Here is a 19,114-nt window from a genome sequence, read left to right as displayed (position 1 = left end):
ATCTAAAGACAAGCTGAAGTTACCCAAACATCATGATGGATTGCCACTTCTGACACAAGCAAAGGTTACTTGAAGCAGATACGAGTTAATGATCATTTAGCGTGCCCACAATTACGGGGTTGCTCTCTGAAGAGGTCATGTAGCATTCTTCCAAGTTTGGTCACAGTGGTTAAAAATACACTATTCTGACACGATGAACACTGTACTTAGCCAAATACACTCAGATTGGAGAGAGTACACAATTAGTTTGACAAAGTCGATTTACCAAAATTGTTGGCAAGCTGGAGTCTCCAGGAGTAGTTCTTTAACCTTATACCATAAATTCCTTGACCATTGTACAAGGACAGATACTATAAACCTGATATCAGTCATTGTATCTGATCCATATAGTAACAGACACTGGCAAGAACTGCAGTTAAGACTGTATGGCCATAATTATTTTAAATATGGTAATAGATTTGATTTTTTAATTATAAATTTATGGCATTAAAGTCAGAAGCTACAATTCAAATTGGATAACATACCTAAAATACCCATAAGCCACACAGATAAAATATTATTCACCTACACCACGGTGCAAGATATTGAAATTCCTACCAAGATTTTGCCATGAAATAATTTTTAATCATTTTCCTTGAAATAACCACATTATTACCAGTTTAATATTTTCTTAGCCAGCCAGGAATGGATTAGCTTTGAGATTCTTTACTTTTATTGGAGGCAAGTTAATGCAGTTTTATGAACAAAACATTTACCAATTATATCTACACCAAGTTAATAAAAGTTAATTATAGGCCAGGGTGCGAAGTTGCTGACTAACTTGAAGGTGGGCCCATGGGACCAGATAATGTTCACCAACTGCTGGAGCTGTAGACATGGAGGTGGCAAGATGGAGGCAATGATTTGAACAAAAAAAAAGAAGATTCGAAATTAACAAATCGCATGCTGGCGCCAGAATACAATGCTGTGGAAAATGGCCACTCATTTGAATACCTTGAACAAACCCATCCCATCTACTATGTCCTTACTATACAGTACAAATGCACACGAGGCCCATACTACAGAGAAGGTCACTGTGACCAGTAACCTTTATTCCAGCACTGAAGTGGAGAAGATGGGTGGAGCTTCCCCTTTTATACCTGAAAGTTCAGTTTAGGAGTGTCTCCCACAAGTTCACTACCTAGTGGTCAGTGTTCTCATGGTGTACAACTTAGGTCAGTTTATACATAGATTACAATGACAGTTGAATACATGACACCATCATATCAAAATATCAAACCAGCTCCTTCGAAAGACTGTGCACAATTTGCCATGATGTGGTCTAACCTCCAGGAAGGTGATGTGACTAATCACCCACCAAAGCAATCGAGCAATGTTCCCAGGAATCAATCGAAGATTACAATCTACACTATTAAACCAGTCGCACTCCACAGATGACATTCAACATTTTTCCTGCAGCATGAGAACCATCACATTTTATAAAAAGGAAGACGTGACCGAACAGTTTCTTGGGGGAAAGAAAATAAATTCGTATTCCCACAACTGCATTAAACAACACCTCATAACTCAGTTCATATATGCACATGAGGAACCAATTCTGGTCTACATTTGCAAAATAAAGCAATTGAAAAAAGTATTTAACCTAAAAATTGACACTGAACAATTCAGCCATACTTCAGTTAAATTAGATACCAATTGCATCGTTGGAAATATAAACATCCAACTCTTTATATATAACAATTGGTCAAGTTATTAGTCGATGGATAACTTAGAAATTGTAAAGTGAAGGTATTCACTGGTTCACATCTTCAGGAGGAAGGCTGCTCAAACCATTATAACTTAAAGACCTAAAATAATATAGTTCAGGCCAGGGAATCAGAATTTGCCATGATTTGCCACAGAAGAATCATTCCAAGAGATTCTAGTATAAACATCAATCACCAACCAACCAAAAATGCTGTGAAAATATTGGAGATGAACCAAAGATCAAAAATTTCCAGTTTCTGCAAACCTAAACAATACAAATGGGGAAAAGTCTTCAAAATTACACACAAGGCAGTGAGAAATCTAAAATCCTGGTGACAAAAATGAAAATCCATTTCAGACTGGTGCACCATAACATGGTAGGGAGACCACACCTACAATTTTATCATGGCACATTACCAAGGTGAAGCAATGCCATGGAAAGGAATACACCGGAAAGGAAGAGTCATCCCAGAGGTCAACGAAGGAACACAACACCACTTGCATGATCTTGGAAATGGAGTGTGGTAAGCTAGAGTTTCAAGTATTGCTTATTATACATACCTACAAAGTCACACAATAGGACCATGATGCAGTTTTAAACCAAAGCCTGAGCAGGGAAGCCAATGCAGATTTCCAGTTAGTCTCAATCATTGTGGAGCGAGGAGGAGCAAGAGTGCAACTCTGGAGTTCCACGAGGAATGTGATGGCCTATCCTGTTCTGGACTCTTTTCGCCCCTCCCTTCCAAGAGAGTCGCCTGAAACCCTCTCCCTGCCACTTACCTGGAAACCAGCAATGTCCAACCGTTGACCTGTTGGCAGCCGCTCTCTTCCCTCTTCTCACCCGTTCCAGGAGAGAAGTGGAGCAGCAACATTTAAACATGAGGCCTTGGAGTTAAAATACCCTGGCCTAAAAAAATAGGCATGCGAGTGCACTCCTCCCGCCTGCAACTCACTCTGGGCTACAATCTTATCTGTTTTTGAACTCCAAGACCAGCTATATGGATCAAAATGGTCTTTTCTTGTCCTTTAGAACATGGGAATAGTTCAGGTCTCTGCCTCAACCTGCCTACTCTGAAGAGAAAAACAAACCGTGATGTATGAATTAGACTTGGTCAGTAGCGCAAAACGGACAATAGCGATTTGCATCCATGGAAAATGAAAAATCGAGCAGTGTGCAATACAGGTGCCCGTTGACTATTGCCCACTTGATGCTGCCACTGAAGCCAAATTGATGCCAGAGTCTCTAAAACTGCCACAATCTATAAAGCTTCGATCAACTAATGCTTTCTGCTTCTCATCATAAAGAATGTCCAAACGGACACGCTTATTTAATGGTTGTAAAGGTTCCTCACTCAGCAATGCTTGAAAGTTTTCTCCTGTTCTTCTCTCACTGTTTACACCATGTACATTATAGAATTGGCCTGCGTGTATTCTGCTCCGACAGTATTACCCATTTAACTCATTGAAAACAATTGCTTCTTCAATCAATATTCCCAATTAGCTTCTAAATAAAAGGAAACTAGATTAAATACTGTGAGAAAATGCTGCAAACAGCAATGAATGAATGAATGAATCATGTGACAAAAGGCTTCATAAATGTAACTGAATTCATTACGAATCAAAACAGAGCAGAAAACATGAGCTGTTGGTGCTCCACACAGTAATGTTGATTATGTGGCTACTTACTTGGACTAGTGACATCAGCAGTTCTTCTCAATTTTCCACTAGCTGTCCTTGTAATTCCTAAAACAATGATAGAAAATAATATTCACAATATGTCGATTTACTTATCTACCTGGTTATCCCCAATTTCTCTCCCTTCCCTCCCCCCACCCCCATAGTTCATCACCAAACATTTCCCTTCACAGAGAGGAAAGTGAATGGGTTGCACTACTTGAAAAATCCATTCATTTCAAATGGTGTCAAAATAGCATTTTCAAACCAGAGTGCCAATAAGTATGGTTGAAAGTTCTGCCAATTAATGATTCCTTTATTAAATTGATAAATTTCTGAAGTTTATAGCTGAAGGTGGCATTGACAGGGCAACAGGTCATGCAACTACCCCCCCCCCCTCCCTCAGTGGCAAGAACCGTTGGGTTTAGAGAGCTGCACGGTGATGGGAAAAAACATACAATTGTCTATTTGCTCCCTTTTTGTTGGATTTTATTTAAAAAAATGTAAATAACTACAATAGAAAGGAAAATGGCAGTTTCTATTATGTGAGCCCAACCCACAACACTGGTGTACACTCAAGTGGATATATATATATATATATCAGCAGCAGCAGTCATAATCACACCCCAGGATAACTCGACGATGAAGAGGGGCACACACTCCATGGAAACTGGTACGTGTTAAGTGATGGAGTGGGGGAAGAAAATTCAATTATAGGGTGTACGACAGCCTAATTTGCAGCTGGGACTGGGACTTGTGAATGGCAGGTCACCTCTTCCGTGCCTGGGTAAGAGACGTAACATGGCTACTTGTAAAACTTGGAAAAGAAGAACAGCCACTAGTAGTGGGCCACACAGGAAACGATGATATAGGAAAGATTAGAGTGAAAGTCTTGCAGTGTACAAGACCTCAAGGGTAGTCTCAGGTTTACGCCTGATGCCATACGATGGACCACTCAAGTGTAAAAGGTTAAATACATCGCTGCACAGCTGGTGAGATGGTGTAGAACGCAGGGTTATTCAGATTCCTAGGGCATTAAGACAAGTTTGGAGACAGGTGGAAGTTTTCAGGATGGAAGGGCTCCATCCAAACCAGACTGGTACCAGTGCTCTTGCAGAGAATGTAAATATGGGAGTGAGAAAGGCAGAGGCAGGGATAACCAAAACATATCAAGCAGGCAAGAAATTGGAGTAAATAAAAAGGAACGCTGTGAATACCCCAACCTGTGACTACCTCTCCTAATATCACCTCCTTTGGTTTGACTTCCATTTTTGGTTGATTACATTTCTGCGAAATACCTTGGGATCTTGTTCGACAGGTTACTTTAGTCATCATAGTCATGAATTACTTGGATTTCCAATTTATAGTATACCTATAAACTGCTGTATTTGGTTATAGATACAAGTACAGTTGCATATGAAATCAAGGTTGGGAGGAAGAGTTGCTATTTGAACATCAAAGTGGAGTTGAGCGCACCTTCCCATCATAGAAAAAAATAAAGCCTGGGAACAATGCGTTCATTTCAGATAATAATAGGAAAATTAGGAAGTCCTTCTAAGCCGACCACCTCACTGGGTCAATCACTTCTGAGCAGTCCCATTGATAGCTGACCAAGAGTGGTTTTAATGTATAGCTAAATAAATATCACAACTGGACATATAATGTTTGCATAGTCTATTGCCAGCATGCCCTCCCAAACTCTTCTTTGGTGGCTGTCCCTTTGAGTATTCCTTTTGTGGTTCTGATGCTACTTCAGTGTAGTGATGATCGGCAGGTGGTGGCAGTGTACTCCAATGGGGGTGCCGTGGTAAACAGCACATTTCTCCTGCCATCTAATTAGTACAGAAAGTCTTAATCTCAAATCTGATTTCTGTAAAGATATTTTCTTGAATGCTTGTTAATTTTTTTTTTAAATAGAAAGGCCAGAAAACAGAAGTAACCACTGCCAGTTTCATATTATATCCTGGTATCCTGCCAGTTTTAATGTCTGCCTCCAACCATCATTGCTATTAAAAGAGCAGCAGCAAACAGTCCATGATTTCTTTTCAAGCTAATGATGTTTTTGCCCAATGGATTTTGGCAGAACAGGAGTGGTGAGGGGCGAAACTAAAGTAGGACAACAACTATATGCTTTTATTTTATTTTTGGGAGGGAGAGAAACATGGTGACAAGAAGCCATTACATAATGCAATTTTAAGAATGAAAATACAAAAATACAAAAAGCATTCTTAGTTACACGTTAAGAAAACAGTGGCTTGCAACTGGATATTTGATGTCTAGCGTCAGTCTGCCAAAGCCTGCAGTCAAAATTTGATCTGCTGAGTGACTAAAGCCTTCAAGCTAGTCTCCTCCCCACATCTGGACTGCAGTTTAACCATTAATACAGTGATCCCCATTCTGTGTTTTCTTTAAAATCTAAAACTTCTATTTGGGTTAAAAACAAACAGAAAAAATATTGGCCAGGTCAAACAGGGTTTGAAAAGAAATTTCGCTCCACAGGATTGGCAGGCCAGTTGGAAAAAAATACTTCATGTTCGAAAACTCTGTAGTGAAGTCCATGTGGATTAAAAAGTATTCGATTTGCCACTGAATGGAGACCGCAGAATTCAAAGGGAATACATTTTAACCAAAACCAAAATAATTCATCTCATAAATCTCTTCTGTTGCAAAAACGTGGCAGGAATCGGTCAGTGATTCACTGTGACTCAGTGTTCAGCTGGGTTTACTTTCTTTTAAAAAAAACACACACTTCAATCAAGTAGCACAACGAAGGTCTCGTGCAAGGATTTTTCCATTTACTGTGTGAAAATCCAATTACAGCTCCTCCAAACCAATGTTTGTTTTCCCCCACATTCAGAACGATACCAATGCTATAACTCAAATTTGTGAATGTTTTTTTTGAAAAACTGTCCATCTCCTTCCTTCATCCATCTGGCTTGATGCTTACAGCCAAGGGGCAGCTACACAACTTGATCCCAGTGTCACTAATGTCCCTGTAATCAGATACCAGGGCAAGCCAGGGATCACATGGTTATGTCTCTTTTCTCTGATGCGGGGCCCTCCCACCCCATACACACTTGACAGTTCAGATCAAGCAATGAGGGAAGCTGTAGTCTGAGCTTTATGGCATAGATTTTTTCTTTTGTTTTTGCTATATATAATTAGTCCCACAGAAAATGGAAGCAGGGGAAACAGAAATTAAAAACAGTAAATGTCCTGGAGTAAGTTACAGATTGCTCAATTGTAGCAGATAAAAAAAATATATAAATAAACCATTTGGAATTAGATCAATCCTTTCATCAATGGACAGAAAATTTGGCCCCACCAATTGCACCCAACAGTAAACTCCAAAATGTGTGTGTAAAAATTAAGAAATCTTGAAACTCAAATGAATGACATATGTTGACCCAATCATATGTCTCTATTTAAAAGTTGTGGATTTATTTCTTGCATTTTCAATGTCACAATTGTATCATGCCTAAAAAAAACAACTTTAGTGTACATATAATTCCAATTCTCTTTCCGTCCACCCATTACAAAGTGGTGCTTCTGTACCTTCAGACTCCATCTCCCAGGAGGTCATAGATAAGTTTACATTTAAATATTTATTTTTCATGTCATGGGCCCTTCAGATAAATTACTTTAATCTAACTTAAATTGATGTAAATCTTGCATAGTTTCCCTGCTGCCACCTCCACTGGCTTCTCAGCTCCTGCCTGGTTTCTCTCCCCAATCTTTTCTTCATCATAACGAGATGCACCTTCTACAAACTCACTAATTCTATTCCTGATCTTCCACCGCCATGCTTGTGCCCCAACCTGCCCTCAGTCAATAGTATTTGACTTGTACCCCATGTGATATCTTTGAGACAACAACACTAACAAGCACACACACAAGATAGCTTCTGAATGAGAACTGTGTCCCGTGACCTTGCCACAAGATCTTTTGCTATTATATCAGTAGTCTACTAGGTGGATCTCTATTACACCCCATGCATGCCCATGTCAATATGCCCTGGTATCCACCCGGAGTGTATGCTGCACCTGTTCTTTTTTCTTTACTGGTTTCCTAGCACTAACTTTTTTTCCCTAAAAATGCATGTTATTTTGGGGTCAGGGGATGTTGTGCAGAAATTTGGGGCAGTGTAGGGAGAGGAAAAGGGGAGGAAGCTAAGTGGAGTAGGCAGGCGAGGTAATGGAAGGTGAAGAGGAAAAGGGGCACGGTTAATGATACGTCTATAATAAAAGGATGAAACTGAGTACTGTGTACAATGAGCAAGTGTGACCTTAGCTCCTTTAATAAGACTCCAGAGTGCAGGTACCTCGTGGGTGGCACTGCTTATATACCGTGCTTCCAAGGGATGCTGGGATCCCTTGGGACTCCAACAGGTAGGCCCTCTGGTGATAATGTAATACAGGTTACAAGGGGTTAAATACATAACAGTTAAGGGGTAGGGGAGGTGATGGTGAGAAAGAGAAGAAATAGGAGAGACAAATGAGGAAAAGGGCAAGTAACAGTGGGGTGACAAGCAGCGGAAGAAATGACATTAAGGGGTTGGTGGGAAAAGAGGTCGGAGCACCACCCCCTCCCTTCAGATCCTCTTCCCCAAAACAAGATGCAAAACTAGCCTTCAGCCATGGCCAGATTCTTTCCTGCATGGAGATCAAAAAGTTCAACAACTGACTTTCCCCAAAGCAAACCCGTAGCCCTGGCTGGATCACTCCCTCAACTGAGGAGCTTCTCATCTGGGCCTTGAAGCCATGGTCAGATCCCCTGGCATCCTGCTCGCAAAAGCAAAAAAAGTGATCTGTGGCTCACTCCCCACCACCTCACCCAAGGAAAGAGGAGAAAGAAAAAATGGTGGGGAGAGAGGAAGAACGTGATAATAGACAAGAGGCAGCACCATGCTCCAATTTACTAATTGTGCCACTGGTTCATGAAAATAGTTCAAAAATAATTTCGAACACGAAACCCTTAAAAAAAATTAAATTAATCACGATGACGATACAACACATACATTTTTTTTTTAAAGTCTTGTAATCAAAGCCATCCTTAGCAAAGGATCAAGAAGTCCACAAATGTCTTTGTATTTTTAATAAAATAACCACAATGATAAACAACAGAGCTCAATAGTCTGGACTCATGAATCTCATGTACATCAGTCACTTTTCAGGACTCCCTGGACTGAAGTGTCAGTAAAATGAGCTAACAATTTAAAAAAAAAACACACATACTACTTGTCTGGTCCAAAACGCCTTCAACAAGAGGACTGCTCCTAGACCCAGAAGAGTTAATACCCTGTATAATAAAGCCATTCTATCTCTATGCCAAGAATACCTCAATGGCAACATTTCTAACATGAATCTCAGCTGATAAAATAGACTGAGATCATTACTAAAATCTACTGTTGGGAAACAGCAGAAACTGCCTGGAGTTTTTATTATGCACTAGAATGATTTTATAAGCATGCAACTAGACCCTGAAATTCCTATTAAAACAAGAAAAAACATATTTCTAAATACTGCAAGCTTGTATAAGAGTTATCACCATATAATGTTTGAATAAACATTAACATAACCTGGAATCTTCACACACTCAGAATTGGTGCACTGAGAAGAAGTTTTTTGTCCTGCCACTGTTGTTCAACTTCACTGAAATATAGTTTTCTTGGATTTTGGACTTTGAATTATTGCAATCCAGGTACAGCCACTTCATAACTTTCAATACCCACCCAAGAGGATGATCATGCATTTTATATAGCACCTTCCACAACCTCAGGATGTCCCAAAAACACTTTATGGTCAAAGATCACATAATTGGTTTTAGGGACGTTGGTCGAGGGACAAGCAAGGCCAGGACATCACAAAAACTCCCTGCTCTTCAAAATAGTCCCATGGGATCTTTTACACCCACCACTCAGTGCTACACTCGAGTGTCAGCCTAGCTTATAGGCTCAAGTCTCTGGAGTGGGACTATGAACCCACAATCTTCTAACTCAGAGGCGAGAGTGCTACCTCTGGACCAAGGCTGACACCCAACATGATCAGAAGATAGAAACTGTTAATGGTACCATTCACTTTACCCATGCCAAGTTAAGTTCATCCTTGAAACCAATCATTGCAGACATATCAGCCGGAATCTTCCCAGCCTTGAGTGTGGGCCCGCTGTTAAAATGACTGACAGCGGGTCGGGCTCCCGCTCGGAACCCGCCTCCGTGTCAGTTTCTCAACGGTCAGGTCGGTGTTCTGATAGACACGACAGCAAGCGGTAGGACAAATTATTATAAAAGGTACTTAAATACTAATTAGAGGAAAAGCAGGCACTTACAATTTTACCAATCATTTCATCTCATTCATTTCATAGGCGGCCCCTCGAATGAGGATGACTTGCTTCCACGAGAGTTCACAGATGTTTCAATGAAGGACCTGATGTTACAGTCCTGAACTCCAATTGAGGGGGTGGAAGATGCCTGTGCATGGATTATTTTTTTTTTTATAAACGTGTGGTGACCATTGCACATCAGCCATTTAACGGCTTTGTCAACCCTTGGGTTCTCAGTGACTCTGTTGCTTTGGCTAGTTAACAGCTGCAGAAATGGTATGAAAGCTACCATTTCACAGCTGTTCACTTTCCAATGTCAGAAGCTGAAGCCTTGAGGATTTGGAAGAGACTTTGAGCTGCATGCACTTTGGAAGTGTTTGCAGTGAATTCTCTATTCATTGTCACCACCTTGGAGCAACCTCTCTCACCATTGACAGGGTGCTTCGGTCATCTCAACCTCACCTGCCATCTATTCCAGCAACATAAGTGCCCTTGGAAAAATCTCACCTTGCTCCTCAGAATCCCACCACAATCAGTCCCAACACCAACATCACCAGACATACCAGCATCAGCACCAACCTTCTCTGCAATCACCTGCACAGGACACAGAGCATCAGCACCCAATCACATTGCTGCCCAGGAGGCCAGTGATGGCCTCACCATGGCCACATTTACTTCACTTTACGCTGTACACTCTGACTGCCACATGATGCATCAGGTTGCACCAATGCGCACCAGCTTCATAAAACATCCCTGCAATGTCCAACCCATTTCTTTCACACTCATCACCATGGTGGCAGGGGGGGGGGGTACCCTTATGTTTCACCGTTCACTGCAACTCACTAAGCCACTTCCAAAGGTGCTCACAAATCTGTCCAAGAATGCGGACCCGCTTCCAGTTAATTGGCCAGGAAACCCACAGGCTGGGCTTAACAAGCCCCAGCCACGGAAGCTTGCGGTCAGAGGGCGGGTTGCAACTAGGAACGTGTTCCCCACACACCACCAATGCCACTCGCACCCGTTGCTGAAATCGTGGTCCTCAGGTTTAACATTTGTAATTCTTTTTGCAGGAAAGGGGTACTGAGGTGAATGATCAGCCATGATCTTATTGAATGGTGGTGCAGGCTCGAAGGGCCGAATGGCCTACTCCTGCACCTATTTTCTATGTTTCTATGCTCACTTAAACGGGCACTTTAGACAAATGTTCAATGTTTTATCAAAATGTCATGTATAAATTAGCAATAAAGTTTCCAGTGCACAGGGAACAGTTGGCCATTTGCCCCTTAGGTTTTCAAGTGGGAGAATATTTTTTGTGCCATACTCTATTAAACCTTCCCATTGAAAGCATAATTGCTTTTTTTATTACAAACAGTAGCCCGACCTAAAAAAAAATCCTCTTAAAAGAAACACAACAAAAAACAAAATTAGAAATAAAATCTCAAACGGTATATTAAGTTACTGCAGATTTATTTTCAAAATTCTCAGTACTTGGCCTCAAAATAGCCCTAAGAGCATAGCCATGGAGTTCCACTAAACCCACCATTCTTATTCTTCAACTTTCAAAAAGTGTGTTTGTAAATGCTAGTATGCTACTTAGCAGAGTTGTTTTTTTGTGATACAAGGTTACGGTCATATTTTCCAATTCTCTGGGCCTGTGCTATACTAACTAGACACCAGTACAAGTCAGGAGGTGGATGTAAATCCCATTTAAGTTCTATGTGCTCTCTCAATACATTACCGAATTACTGGTACAGTGGAACACTAATCCAAGGACTGTAAATATTTCAAGCCAACATAATAGAAAGCATACAATTTACAAAGGCTTGTAATCTTTGGTATCATTGCCTGTACAAACAGAATGCATGTGTTAAGCAGCAGGATGGAAATTTTTGTGGGTGTATTGGCCCGGGATCTCAGTGGCAAAACCTTTAGGTCTCTAGGCTTTAAAAAAAATATTTAAAAAGGAGCAACTGTTTGGAAGAAACTGGGAACTGCAGGACATGTGTTGTTCACAGGTCTTATGATCTATACAATGCTATTTTGTGAGCTGGTTTATGTTTTTAAAATTTATTTTACTCCCTACTCCTTTTTTTCCAGCTTCCCTGTTTCTGACTACTGGTCATTGATGAGCCCCAGAGAATGTTTAGAGGCAAAAATTTATATTGTGCCTAGAAAACAAACAGATTTTCAGATTATCTCAGCCAATATAGGGAGTCAAAGGATATGGGAAGCGGGGTAGGGAAGTGGAGTGGAGGCCAAGATCAGATCAGCCATGATCTTATTGAATGGCAGAGCAGACTCAACGAGCCAGCTGGCCTACTCCTGCTCCTATTTCTTGTGTTAAGTTCTTATGTTCAGCCAATGTTTCTACCCTGTACAGGATCTTTCTTATCTGCAGAAGGAAGCAGAGTAATACGACACTGGACTTTGTTTTAGGCTTTTAATTGCCAAATAAATTTACAGTAGTTAAACTTAGCTAGTTTATTTTTTTTATTGAATAGAAGAGAGATCACAATTCCTATGCTTAACCTGGGGCTGTAATTAATGCTCATAGTGGACCCTCCCATCCACTTGTTCCTCACCGATTACTTCAGCTATCTGGCTTAGCTAGCTTCCTTCAGGGAGGTTAAGGACAGACTCCTCAATTTGAAAAAAAAAAATCTGGCTGATAATACCTCAAGACAGATACTGGACAATGTGAATTTAAATAACTCCAATTCAATAAGGGATGCCAGTCAACCAAATTGTAGACAGTTGTATTTGAATTGAATGGCATGGCCCCACTCACAAGCCAACATTTTCAGACAAACCAACCAATGATTGCAAAAAGGAACTGCAAGTGAAACTGGCATTTAACTCCTTATGTACCATGACAGAATTAAATAAGTCAATACCAAGCTAATGCTAAAATTCATGGCCCCTCAAAAAAATGCAAGTCTGTAACATCAGGAATATGGAATATTGCTTTATTGGCACCCATGTCAAATTTATTTAATTATATCAGAAGTCCAATAGTATTTCCTTCAATAATATGCAAATAATCAAGTGTTTGAGTGATAGGCTTCCATGGTTTAAATAGGTAATATTATGGCTGAGTGAATTGAAAAAAGATAGATTCCCTTTTAAATTTTAATAAAACAAACAGTTACCATCTAGTTTCTCCCCCACCACACCTTTGCCTTGTGTTTGTGGCAAAAATGAGATTATCACAGGCTTCGGAATCTCCCAGGATCTAAAACCTGTGCTGCATGAACGAACATGTCTCAAATTAACAATTAACTTTCAGTTGTGGTGTATCACTAACTGCAGAACATGAGGGATGCCAACTCTCCATACTCCCTAAAGGTAGTCAGACACTGCTTACAGAACAAAACTATCAAGATTTATTTACAGGTTAAATAATATACACAAATCAAAAACATGCAAGATTAGACCAGTGGAATACTTTTTTCCCCAATAAAATCTAGAAACAATTCACACACCTGCTTTGTAATGTGCATTAATTCATAGCTTTGTGTCTTAATAGATTTTCCAGATGTAATGTTAGAGTCATAGAAATTTACAGCACAGCAGGAGGCAATTTGGTCCATTGTGTCTGTGCTGGACTGGTCAAAAAAAGCTATCCAGCCAATCCCACTTTCCAGCTATTGGTCCATAGCCTTGCAGTTACGGCACTTCAAGTGCATATCCAAGTATTTTTTTTAAATGTGATGAAGGTTTCTGCCTCTACCACCCTTTTAGGCAGTGCATTCCAGACCTCATGTGTTCTGTGTGAGCTATGCAAATTTCTTATTGATCCATGAAGTTTGGGTCTCTTATCAAGAACTAAAGTTAAACAACCATAATTAAGAAGCATGTCAGGTTATGCCTTTCCTTTACACAAGTAGATTGATGCTCAGAATTTCCATGGGGGCTCTTTCCCCATCGTAACTTCAGAGAAATGATGTAAATGGCATATATAAGCTGTTTCTCTGAAGTTTCCGCTAAAGTTACAGTGGGAGATCAGGAGAACTTTCACAGAATTTACATACTTATTTAAAAAAAATCTGTTCTTGCACTTTTAAGAGTGAGAGAGATTCTGAACTCTTGCCACTTTAGCCAGATACTTTCCTCGACTGTTCAGGATTAAAATGATGCAATCCACCATCTTTCAATCCATAAATGTTATTAAAAATAAACAAATGCCGCCAAACAATTTCATGATGGATTTGATTTCTGGACAAAATCCTTTAAACAAACAAATACTGAAATGCCATTTGCGGATAGTTGGTTCCCATTAAGTATGCAGTTATCAGATAGACTGCAACCAGTTCTGTTCATAGGTCACCGTTGTCAGAGAGGAATGGAGTGCCCTCGAAATGCAGCAGGCTCATGTAGTTTTTACCAAATTGGATTTATTCCATATGATATGCCACAAAAAAAACCCCACTATATTTAAAAAGGGAGCTAGAACAAGCCCAGAGAACTATACACCAGTTAGCTTGTCAGTGGTAGGAAAGCTAATGGAATCCTTATTCAAAGATGCAATAGAAAAATATCCTAGAAATTGTAAATGTAGTCAGCACAGATTTCAAACAGATCATGCTTGACCAACCTTATTAAATTCTTTGAAGTAGCAACAGAAAGGGTCATTAGGGTAATGCAGTAGACGCAATGTATTGGATAAGCTATCACACAATAGACTCATAACTAAGGCCAGAACATGTGGAGTCGGGGGACAAGTAGGAGAATGGATAATAAGCTGGCTGCAAAACAGAAAACAGTGAGCCGGGATTAAAAGGTAATTACTCAAATTGGCAAAAGGTAGGAAGTGGTGTTCCTCAAGAATCGGTGCCGAGACCAGTTACATAAAACAATTTAACTTTAATAGCTTGTTAGAAATTGTATTTACAATCACAACGCAAACATTCCAAAAACACTTCACATATGTGCACAATATAACAATTTTGTGCAGATCAAGATTCTACAAACATGCGTGTGGTTGGCCGGGATACTGGGCAAACGGTCTGCTTTTGGGTATTTTTAGCCTCCATGAACAAGCTGATGGGCCTTAGCCTGTAGAATAGCACCTAAGTCAATACAGCACTCCCCTCTCAATCGTATGCTGGTGACAGCCCAGATTATGTGCTCAAACCTTGGTGTGGGGCAGGAACACTCAATCTTCTGCCTCAGGAGGAATAACTTGCTAATTTTAGCTACACTGACACTACATAGACATAAAATAAAGTTAATAAAATTACATATTTCTCCATTTGTAAATTGGATGCTCAATGGCTACAAAAGTTTTTAAAAAACTGTAAACCTATCTCGTTCAATTTGAGCTATTGCAATATACAACGCATTTAAATGGTTTATTTTTGACATATTTATCCTTCAATTTTCCCCAAATGTGTCTCTTCCTCAGGTCCCAATTGGATAAGAGTCTCCTGTGATGAGGAACAGATACAATATTAACTTGATGGTCTCTACATTTAGTTCTATTACAATCAGCCACCAGTAAGAACAAGTCAAGACAATGGCCTGTCTGATTTTCCCTCCCTCCTTTCAGAAGTACACGTCCTTTATTAAGCACCAACTCTGATTAAATCAGCAACTCAGCTGATTTAAAATGATGTTTGTACATTTTTGAAATTTAAATACTGCATTGTGTCCAGATCTTCTCTTGGGCAGTCCCCCGGAGTTGAGGATGATTTGCTTCCATACTAAAATAAGTTCTAAGGTGACTGATAAGATCAATGCAGGATCTACAGTCTCCGTCACAGGTGGGGCAGATAGTGGTTGAAGGGACTGGTGAGTTGGGTGCTTGGCTTCTGCGTGCTCCCGACGGAACGTCCATCGCCTTCTCGGATGATTCTCATCCACTTTGAACAGTCTTGGACCAGGGATTCCCAAGAGTCGGTGAAGATGTTACATTATTTCAAGGAGGCTTTGAAGGTGTCCTTGAAGCATTTTCTCTGCCCTCCTGGGACTCGCTTGCCATAACGGAGCTTGGAGTAGAGTGCCTGTTTTGGTAGTCGAGCATTGGGCATGCGGACAATGTGGCTGGTCCATTGGAGCTGATAGCATTGACCACACTCTTTGATGCTGGGGAAGTTGGCCCGAGAGACAGAACAGCTGTTGGTGTACCTATCCTGCCAATGGATTTGTAGGATTTTGCAGAAGCAGTGTTGATGGCACTTCTCCAATAATTTGAGGTGCCTACTGTACATAGTCCATGTCTCTGAAGCATATGGGAGGGTGGTAATTGATACTCATAATAAAAGGGTGAAACTGAGTACTGTGTACAATGAGCTAGTTTAATAAGATTCCAGAGTGCAGGTACCTCGTGGGTGGCCTGCTTATATACTGTGCTCCCAAGGGATGCTGGGATCCCTTGGGACTCCAACAGGTGGGCCCTCTGGTGGTCAGGTGTCATGCAGGTTAAAAGAGTTAAATACACAACAGCACTCCCCAGTGAAGTCAACAGTACACTTATTTACAAGGTGAGACGATCTGGGGCTTTACGCTCCCTTGTCGATTGTCTCTGTACAAATGCGGGTGTGGGTGGGTTGGTCAGTTCTTCACTGGGCTGTTGGGCAGCCGGTCTTGCCGGGCTGCTGGGGATGAGGAGGAGTTCAGTTTCATGGTCAACCATGATGTCAATTGCCACTTGTGTTTGTGTGTTGGAGGATCAAAGTTGGTGGTGTCTCCTCTAGTTGTTCGTTGCTGTTGGTGAACCGCAATTTGATTTGGTCCAAATGTTTTCTGTGAGTTTGTCCATTGGCCAATTTGACCTGAAACACCCTACTCCCCGCTTTGGCTGTGACCGTGCCAGCAAACCATTTGGGACCATGTCCATAATTGAGCACAAACACAGGATCATTGATCTCAATATCGAGAGACAAATTTGCGCGGTCATGGTACACACTTTGTTGATGCCACTTGCCCTCCACGTGATCATGGAGATCAGGGTGGACAAGAGAGAGCCTTGTTTTGAGCGGCCTTTTCATGAGCATCTTGGCTGGGGAATCCGGGTGAGTGAGTGGGATCTTGTGCGGTAGCTGAGCAGCACTCGGGACAGTCGGGTCTGCAGGGAGCCTTCCGACACACGTATCAAGCTTTGCTTGATGGTCTGAACTGCCCGTTCTGCTTAGCCATTGGCTGCGGGCTTGAACGGGGCAGTTGTGACGTGTTTGATCCCATTGCGGTCATGAATTCCTTGAATTCAGCACTGGTGAAGCACGGTCCATTGTCGCTGACTAGGACATCAGGTAAGCCGTGCGTGGCAAACATGGCTCGTAGGCTTTCAATGGTGGCTGTGGATGTGCTTACAGACATTATTGCACATTCAATCCATTTTGACCAGGCATCGACAACCAAAAACATTTTGCCTAGAAATGGGCCCGCATAGTCTACATGGATCCTTGACCACAAACTTAGTGGTGCCTCTCTGGGTGCATTGCTCAGCTGAGAGCAAGTGTTGCACTGGCGCACGCATAACTCTAAATCTGAGTCGATGCCAGGCCACCACACATGGGATCTGGCTATAGCTTTCATCATTACAATGCCTGGGTGGGTGCTGTGCAGTTCACATATGAATGTGTCTGCCTTTCTTGGGCAAGATTGCCCCACAATAGACAGTCCGCCTGCAAGGACAACTCGTCTTTGCATCTGTGGAATGGCTTAATCGCCTTCTGCATCTCCACTGGGACACCGAACCAGCTCCCACGGAGGACATAGTTTTTTTTTAAAACCAAGGACAACAAAGGATCCTGGTTGGTCCAGGTCCTGATCTGGTGGGCCGTAACAGGGGACTTCTCATTCTCGAATGCCTCCATGACCATGAGCAAGTCCGCTGGCTGTGCCATTTCCACCCCGGTGGTGGGCAGTGGCAGCCGACAGAGCATCTGCGCAGTTCTCTGTGCCCGGTTTGTGGCGGATTACATAGTTGTATGCTGACAGAGTGAGCGCCCATCTTTGGATGCAGGCAGAGGCATTGGTGTTAATCCCTTTTCTCTCTGCGAACAGCGATATGAGTGGCTTATGGTCAGTTCCAAGCTCAAACTTGAGGCCAAATAAGTACTAGTGCATTTTTTATTTACCCCGTAAACACACGCCAGAGGCTCTCTTTCAACCATGCTGTAGGCCCTTCGGCCTTGGACAAACTCCTGGATGCGTAAGCGACCGGTTGCAAAGTCCCCGATTCATTAGCCAGCTGTAACATACACCCAACCCCGTATGACGACACATTGCAAGCTAGCACTAATCGTTTGAGAGTTATATAGGACAAGCAGTTTGTTTGAACAGATTTCTGGCTTTCTTAAAAAGGTAGCCTCTTGTGAATTCCCCCATACCCAGTCGTCTCCCTTGTGCAGTTGTGCATGCAGGAGTTCTAGCAGGGTGCTTAACCCAGGTAGGAAATTACTGAAATAGTTAAGGAGTCCCAGGAACGACCACAGCTCCGTCACATTCTGTGGTCGCAGCACATTGTTGATGGCCTCCATCTTGGTGTCGGTGGGTCCGATTCCACCTGCTGCAATTCTCCTACCCAAGAATTCGAAGTCCTGTGCCAGGAAAACACACCGAGCGTTTCAACCCGAGCCCCACGCGATCCAACCGACTAAGAACCTCCTCCAGATTCTTCAAGTGCTCCATGGTGTCCCAACCTGTAACCAATATGTCATTCTGGAAGACCACTGTGCAAGGAACAGACTTTAGCAGGCTCTCCATGTTCTGCTGGAAGATCGCCATGGCCGACCGAATCCCAAACGGGCACCGGTTGTAGATAAACAGATCTTTGCGTGTGTTGATGCAAGTGAGGCCTTTCGAAGACTCCTCCAACTCCTGCGTCATGTCGGTGGAGGTCAGGTCCAGCTTGGTGAAAGTCTTCCCTCCAGCCAGGGTCTCAAATAGGTCGTCTGCCTTGGGTAGCAGGTACTGGTCCTGCAGCGAAAAACGGTTAATTGTTACTTTATAATTCCCACAAATTCTAACCATGCCATCCTCCTTAAGTACCGGGACAAAATCGGACTGGCCCAGTCATTCAATTCCACCGGCGCAATGATGCCTTCATGTTGCAGCCTGTCCAGTTCATTTTCCACTTTTTCCACGCATCATGTACGGTCATGCCCAAGCCTTGTGGTGGATGGATCACATACCGGGAACCAAATGGATCTGCACTTTCACCCCAGAGAAGCTTCCAATGCCTGGCTCGAACAACTATGGGAACTTGCTCAGAATCTGGGTACATGAGGTGTCGTCGACGGATGAAAACGCTCATATCTTGTCCCAGTTCCAGTGGATTTTTCCCAGCTAGCTTCTGCCAAACAATGTGGGGCCAGCCCCTGGTACAATCCACAGTGGGATTTCGTGTACTGCTCCGGCATAGGAGACT

General features: G+C 42.0%; 1 protein-coding gene across 1 annotated transcript in view; it reads right to left on the bottom strand.

The window, feature by feature from the left end:
* The window catches only part of LOC139226687 (septin-9-like), a 291,693-nt gene that overhangs the window by 255,401 nt on the left and 17,178 nt on the right, over nucleotides 1-19,114 (bottom strand). The window contains exon 2 of the mRNA XM_070857620.1: nucleotides 3,433-3,489. Within this exon, the coding sequence (XP_070713721.1) occupies nucleotides 3,433-3,489 (57 nt within the window). The remainder of the gene's footprint in view (nucleotides 1-3,432; nucleotides 3,490-19,114) is intronic.

This window comes from Pristiophorus japonicus, chromosome 16 (genome assembly GCF_044704955.1).
Source record: "Pristiophorus japonicus isolate sPriJap1 chromosome 16, sPriJap1.hap1, whole genome shotgun sequence".
NCBI lineage: Eukaryota > Metazoa > Chordata > Chondrichthyes > Pristiophoridae > Pristiophorus > Pristiophorus japonicus.
Note: the sequence above shows the minus strand (reverse complement) of the source record. Positions and strands in the feature narration are given on the sequence as shown.